The following is a 7,830-nucleotide window of genomic DNA, read 5'->3' as shown; positions in this document are numbered from 1 at the left end:
TATAAAATTGAAACTTTTCTTTTGATTATTTTTACAAATATACAAAATTAATTAAGAAAATTGATTACAATAGAAAAAATATTTAATTCATGATTGGTGGACAAGTTTACAATACTGGACAAATAAGTATCAATTGACTAATCAAATCAACTGTAAATTAAAATACAGGAGAAATTAATGTAATATGGCTACGTTGGTTCGTTTTTCACATGTTTGACAGTTTATGAAAAAATTGATTATTCACGTTCAACAAGTTTTTATTACTCCTTTAAACTAAAACTAGTTATTATAAAATTAAAACCCAAGTATTTTCCAATTATTGATATAAATATTTGTTTTTCATCAATGGACGTCTAACCCAATCATATATTTAGAAACCGTTAGAAATTTCCGTTGTATACGCTTTTTAAACGTTCTAGGCACATTTGTCATTTTACGTGCGGAAACCACTCCCGTGGTGTGAGCGGCATTTTTGCAAAAATTTGGTGAGTTTTTCATTGTATTTTAGTTATTTTTATTACGATTCATCTTATTTCGAGACACGCTTTCTTATAATCATTCAAGTTTTATAAATAAAATTCTTCACTAACAACCTCTAACAAATTGACTTTTAAGATCATTTTCTTAGAGTTACCGTGTTCTAGAAAAGGTAAATAGATTTCTTACCACGTTTTTAGATGTTAAATATTATTGAGGTTTCCATTATTTGCTTCTTAGGTCAATTTTTGTTTCACACTTTGTGAGGTTAGAAGTGATTCTTTGTAAGATTTTTTTTTCCCTCGTGTACATATATATATATATATATATATTATATTCGACTAAAGACATCGAAATTAATAAACGGTATTTTTGTTTTCTAAAGTGACTGATAATTATCAAATAAAGAAATCAGGATGGCTGTAAACGTTTATGCGACAAATGTAACGACGGAGAATCTCAGTCGACATGATATGCTAGCATGGGTCAATGATTGCCTTCAGTCATCATTTACCAAAATCGAGGAACTCTGTACCGGCGCAGCGTACTGCCAATTTATGGACATGCTTTTCCCTGGAAGCGTTCCGCTCAAACGAGTTAAATACAGAACCAATTTAGAACACGAATACATACAAAATTTCAAAATACTCCAAGGTGGCTTTAAAAAGATGAATGTAGATAAGGTATGTCTTTTATTTACAAACAAAATTTTATATTCAATTAACACAATAACCACTCGATGACAAATGTTTGGAGAGTTTTAAATTTTTATATATATATATATATATATATATATATAATATAATTATATTTAAATGTTAATTGTATTTTCTAGAAGAGAAAAGAATTTTGTATTAATTTATTCTTTCTCAATGATAAAAAATCTTATTTTCATCGAAAAAAAATAACAAAATAGTTAATTTATTATTATTAAAAATAATTCTTTTTTAGATGAAGGGATTTAAAATAAGTCCGTAAATTAATTTTAAATAAATGTAAATGTTTCTCAATTTTTCATAAAATATAAATTTTATTAATTTTCTAATATTTTGTATACATACATAAAAACTCGGATTTTTTTTTTTAATTTGTAATAGTTTTTTTATTAATCAATGAAAAAAAATTTAATTTTAAAATTCATGGTTCATTTGAAAGTTAAATGATTTCGAGATTAAAAATAAAAATTAATGGTAAATTTCAGGTTTTCAAGGTCGCTAACCACACAATTTAGCTTTAAAATTTGAATAATTTTTTTTTTTTAAACTATTTAAAGTGAATTAAATATTTAATTCGAGTGCAAAACTAAACTAATTTAAGGTGATACCAGTGGACAAACTGATAAAAGGTCGATTTCAAGACAACTTTGAATTTCTCCAATGGTTTAAGAAGTTTTTTGACGCAAATTATGACGGCCGAGAGTACGACGCGTTGGGTGCTCGCGGTTACATTCAATTGGGTTCATTTATGGGTGGAAATCATAATCTTTCGAACCCACAGTTGGTTCCTCTACCAACTCAGCCGAAACCTTCTCAAATGCTACCAAAAAGCAGAGTTTCAATGCATCAACAGGGTACTTTTTTTTTTAAAAAAAGACTCAAATTGATTTCATTGTCGCATGATATATAATATTTAATAGTTCACTGTACAAAAAAAAATGCATTTGTTTTATATCACAATTTTATTTATCTTGTAGATCTATATTCTTGTTTTCACAATTTTTCAAAATATGCAAACAATATTTTAGAATATAGATTTATGTACAGACTTTTTTTGCACAATCTCTTTTTTTTCATTTGGGAGATTAATCGAGAAACTGAAAATTACGTTTATCAGTGACAAAAATTTAGTTTGTCATCTAAATTCGAAAGAAAAAATAATTTCTTAGACTTATATACAAATTACAAAAGATTTTCGAATTTTCAAGAATAGGGCATTCTCATAATTTTATTTTGAACAAATAATTTGAAAAAAAACTATTTTGAGCATAAATTAAAGAATTAAAAATTTCATTTATATATATTAATCATTCAAATTAAAAAACCAGTAAAAGTAACTTTAAAATTTAATTTAATATTTTTGCTATTTATTCTCTATTGCTACTTATTATTCATTGACAATAAATTAAGTAGAATTTTATTCTACCACTGCCTTTTGATCGTTTTTTTATTCATATTATTCATTAACTATAAAATTCAATACAAAAAAACGCTAACCAAAATTTTAGTATGAATTTTTGTGTTCATTTCACGAACACTTTGCTTTCTCGTTGAGAGTTTCTTTATTTATAAAGCATAAAAATTCCATAAAAATATCAAGTTACAGAGGTAAATTTAATTTTAAAAAAATCAAGTCGCATAATTAAAAAATAAATAAATCGATGCAATTTTTAAGTGTATGTAACGTAGTAACGATATATTAGAGTTTAAAAAAGAAAAATAATTTATATTTTCTAAATTTGGAAAAAAAGTGAAAATTTTTTTAAAGAATATTCTGTTTTTTAATTTGAAAAAAATAATATAAAAAATTGTTTAATTTTAATTTATATTAAAAATAAATTCTTTTTATTTGTTCAAAATTGGTACAAGGTTCTATCCCAAAAATTCAAAATGTGAATGAAATTATAAATAAAAATTCTTTCAAAATTAAATTTTAATAAACATACAATATTAATTTGCTGTAACTTCAAAAATTATTTATCTATATTAAAAAAATGTATTTTCTTGTTTCAAGATATAATCTTTAATGGAATTATATTAGTTAAATTACACAGCGTACTGTAAAAATAGTTGCTTATTGCAAAGAAAATCTTAGAAAAGTTATCTCACTTAGATTAGAAAATCAAAGAATATGGTTCATATCATTAGTTTTCAAATATTTTCCATTGACTTTATTTTATGTAAATATATATCTAAATTTATTTCATAAAAGAAAGTTATAAAGATTCGTTAATTTTATATATTTTCTCTATTTTTATTATTTCGAATTCTTTGTTTCCTTTGCCGTTACCCTGATGAAAAACATTCGAACCCCAGTGCAAGTAAGATAACAATTCAAATTCTTTTTGAAAAATTGAAGTGAATTTACCATTTTTCAAGAAATTAGTTATTATAATTTATTGAACGATAAATTATTTTTAGTTTATAAATCCTCTCCAAGTATTTCATTATATGTATATGGGGGAATTATTTTCGAAAAAATTTTTTTATTTTATTTTCTTCTGTATTTGTTCCTCTCACCTATAATTTACAGATTGTACCAATCGATAAGCTGGTGAAAGGGCGATTCCAAGACAACTTTGAGTTTTTGCAGTGGTTTAAGAAGTTTTTTGACGCAAATAATGCAGGATCAGAATCCTATGATGCACTTGCAATGAGAGGAGGAGAAGCAATGGGTAGCGGTGGTCATAATGCACCACGTGGTACTGGAATTGTCAAAAGAACAACAACCCCTCGTGAAATATCAGCTAAACCTGCCTCTCGAACTGGTACACATCCCTTATAATCCATGATCCTTGTTTTTTTGTTTTTTTTTAAACAAACGCTCTTGTTTGGGTGCCTATGAATTTCGCGCATTTAACACAATTTTTTTTTTTAATTAACATTTACTTAATTTTTTTTTAGTATACGTGAAAATTAACTTTGCACAGACGTGAATTTTTGATACTTTTTTTAATTTACTAAAATTTAGTAGATTAATTTTCTTTGATGAGATTTATTAAATTTTTCATTTTACTTCATTATTTATTTATATTGTTTAAGTATTGTTATAATTATTATTTTCTATTTAAAAAGTTGAAGTTAATTTAATTATTATCGTGTTTATCAGTTTTTGGGCTTTTTAAAATATTTAACGGGACTGTTTTTTTTTTTTTACTTGATTTGTTTTTGTAATTTTATTAACACAAAATTGAATTTATGCTCATAGGTGAGGGACCACCGTCTCCAATTCATGTGCCTATCATGAAGTCCGTAGGCCGATCTTGTAATTAATATTTTTATTTTTTTAAACTGTTTTATTTTTTTTTTATTACAAAAAAAACTTTCCGTTCTTTATGCCTGATAATTTTTTAATGAGTATGAACCTTTTCTGTCCTGTGGGTAGTTATAAATTAATAATCATAAAATTTGTATTAATATTTCTCATTAAAATGATTTGCTAACTAAAATTTAAGGTGACTGGTCAATCCTCTGGAATAAATTCTAATTTTCACAATTTATATATAAACTAAATCATCATAACTTCTGCATGTTATCTTCTGTACAATATATTATAAATATTAATTTTTATATTAATGTTATGTCTTTAAAAATATTCAAATTTTTTTACTATATCGTAGTTAGGTAATTTAATTGTTTATGCACTGAAAACACATTTTCATTTATTTTCTTTCATGTTAATGTATAGAATAATATATTTTTATAATAATTGGTATTAGTAAAATTATTGGTAATATGTAGCTTAATATTTATTATTTCTTTAAGCATTATTGGTATTTGATTTTACTCAATAATTATTATTGTTATCAATAATTTATTTTTTCAATAAATTTACAGTGAATAAAGTACCAACAAGTCGTCCTGTACCAAAGACTGGAACAGTTGGAAATCGTGGAGATACGGGGAAAGTAGATGAACTTAGTTCACAGGTAATATTTTCTTTTTATACAATTTTTAATAAATTATATTATTTCTCAATAAAAATTAATTATCTTTTTAAATTTTTTTTTAATAAAAAATGAAAAAACTATATTATACAAAATTTAATGTAAAATATTTTGAAATTAAAAAATGTACACTTAAGGAACACAAAATATTCTAACTTGCATAATTAACAAGATTATGGTGAATAATGTGATTTTTAATTTAATTTGTTTGACATTTATCTTAGGTAATGGAATTGAAAATGACTGTTGATGGTCTCGAAAAGGAGAGAGACTTTTACTTTGGAAAGCTGAGAGAAATCGAACTTATGTGCCAAGAACCAGAAAGTGAAGAACCCTCTCCAATTGTGCGAAAAATTCTAGATGTTCTTTATGCAACTGAGGTAAAAATTTATTTATTTTTTTATTTCATAAATTATACAAAAAACATTTTTCACTTTTTTTAAAAATATTTTAATTGTCCCAATTTTTTTTGCTTTTGTAAATAATGTATTATTTACATATACCTATATATACTTTAATACGAAGTTAATCTAATTAAGTATTGCAGCTTTAGATTTATGCTATATGTGTTAAGGTTGCTAAACTAATATTTATAAATAATTGAGCTGCCGGATCAAAGAAGGGCACATAACTAATGTATTTTAAATGGGTTATGTGCCCTTCTTTGATCCGGCAGCTCAATTATTTCCGTCTTTACAATTAGCTTATATTTTTAAATTAGACGCATTAATAAATGCGTTTATCAAGAAGATAAAAAAAATTGTTTCGTTGAAAAAAATTTTTTTTTAATTATGTTATTTTTTATTTGAAAAATTGTAATTATTAAATAATGCGGAAAAATTATATTAAATTATAATTATTTAAAACTATATTTTTATGAAAAATGATTCATCAGAGAGTCAATTGAGTTGGAGAAAATTTTCGTTTTTAAAAGTTTCTCGAAAATATAATGTTTTCAGGACGATGGAATTGGACAGGAGTGTGATGATCAGACGTTTTAAATACTACTCAATTGTCTTTTTTCTGTTTATATATATAAAAAAAAAAATAAAGGTAACATTATTTGGCAAATTTTTTTTTTTTTATGTTTTTGTTCGTAGTATTTGAATTCTTGGGATTGTTCAAATTAATTTATCTGAATTTTCAAAAAAAAATTTGATATTTTATAAAAATATACTAGGTAACGATTTTTTTTTATAATGTTTCTGAATTATAAGCAAAAGCAGGGCAATTTTTTTCATTACAACATATGTTGAAACAAAACTCTTTAAAATTACAAAAAGGGAAATCAAGATTTATACACTTTACAGATTTATTTACTAAAATTTAATTTGCTTAAAAAAATATTTTGAGTTTTTATGATAAAATTTTATGTTTTTTATGTTATTTAATGTTTAGTTTTTGATTTACGCTTTTGTGTTGCTTACTTTTTGTTGTTTGTCATATGAGCATGATTTGTTTGTTTTCGTCCTATAATTATCTTCAAAAAAATATATTCTTTTTAAAACCTAATTAATTATGAATTTTATTCGAAACTTGTTTTTTATATTAAAAATATAGAGTAGAGAATTTCGAAATTTAAATATAAAAAAAATAGTTTTTATATTTATAAAAAATACTACTTATATTATAAAAATTGAAGCATTTTTTAAAAGTATATTTTTCAGGTTTAAACATTTTGAATTTAAAATTATAAAGAAGTAAAATATTTAAAAAGTTTCAATATTTTTGAATTGAAAAAATAATTCTTCGCTTTGATATTCAAAATGAAATCGAATTTGTTGCAATTGAAATTTTATAAAAACGGATAAAATTTTAAAATACATTTTCGTATTTTTAGGATGGTTTCGCACCACCTGAAGAGCTAGAGGGACACGGACATGATGACGAGGAAGAATATTAACTATAGTGTTTAAAAGAAAAAAAAATTCAAATTTTCATGAAACAGAAGTAATTAAGACAAGAATGTTTAAAAAAAACACTATGCCTCTGCGCTAGTATCAGTACACCTTGCATTATTAGTCCGCTATTTTTACATAGCTCACTATTAAGCGTTTGTGCGTATTTTTTTTTCTCTTTCTCAATATTATTGTTACAAAGTTTATTATTGATTTTTGTCTTGAATCTCCACGAAAATTTTGTTTGATTTATCGAAAAGAAAAGAAAAAACGCCATATACGCTAAAAAAGAAATTCGACGAAAAAAAATAAATTTTTTTTTTTGTCAACTAATAACTTCTTTATTGAAGTCCAAAGCACTCGAAAAGAAAAGTTATATTTTGATTAATATTTTCTGTTTAATTGCAATCGATGACTTAATATTTAAGGACGACAAAATAATTGAATGCAAAAAAAAAAGAAAAAATGTAGTGGAGTGTTTTCTAAATTCTTATTGTGTTTAAATGTGCGAGTGTTAATCTTTTTTAATATACCTTTGTATCGATACTATCATCTTGTAAAATAAAGTTTTTAGTTTTGGTTCTAAATATGATTTGCTGAACGAATCGAGCATGATTGATATTTGCAATTTTTAGTGCGCTACATTTTTAGAATATTTTTTTTTCTTCTATTTATTCATAATTTGAACACAGGACACTTTTGTCATTTAATCTCATTGATAGTGAGAAGTTTTACTCAAAGAAAAAAAATCACATATTTTATAAATGTAAATTATATAATTCTTTTTTTTCG

The 7,830-nt window shown here is 23.9% G+C and overlaps 1 protein-coding gene across 5 annotated transcripts; it reads left to right on the top strand.

The window, feature by feature from the left end:
* Nucleotides 1–206: 206 nt before the first annotated feature.
* On the top strand, nucleotides 207–7,630 carry LOC127290279 (microtubule-associated protein RP/EB family member 1). 5 transcript variants are annotated; one of them, XR_007844279.1, is made up of 8 exons: nucleotides 212–485; nucleotides 863–1,160; nucleotides 3,727–3,961; nucleotides 4,402–4,458; nucleotides 5,031–5,122; nucleotides 5,365–5,520; nucleotides 6,100–6,193; nucleotides 6,981–7,630. XR_007844279.1 is itself a non-coding variant. In XM_051318760.1 (7 exons), the coding sequence occupies exons 2-7, from the start codon at nucleotides 894–896 to the stop codon at nucleotides 7,041–7,043; spliced, it is 870 nt and encodes a 289-aa protein (XP_051174717.1). In that variant the 5' UTR covers nucleotides 208–485; nucleotides 886–893; the 3' UTR covers nucleotides 7,044–7,630. The 5 variants fall into 5 exon arrangements, 4 of the variants coding, with proteins under 4 accessions (XP_051174718.1, XP_051174717.1, XP_051174715.1 ...); XM_051318760.1 differs by lacking the exon at nucleotides 6,100–6,193 and having other exon boundaries at nucleotides 208–485; nucleotides 886–1,160; XM_051318758.1 differs by lacking the exon at nucleotides 6,100–6,193 and having other exon boundaries at nucleotides 210–485.
* The last annotated feature ends 200 nt before the right edge of the window (nucleotides 7,631–7,830 follow it).

The sequence above is a fragment of the Leptopilina boulardi genome, unplaced genomic scaffold, assembly GCF_019393585.1.
Source record: "Leptopilina boulardi isolate dan_hultmark-lab unplaced genomic scaffold, ZJU_Lbou_2.1 LbouV2_58, whole genome shotgun sequence".
Taxonomy (NCBI): Eukaryota; Metazoa; Arthropoda; class Insecta; order Hymenoptera; family Figitidae; genus Leptopilina; species Leptopilina boulardi.
The sequence above is the reverse complement of the archived record's forward strand: the minus strand, read 5'-3'. Positions and strand labels throughout refer to the sequence as shown.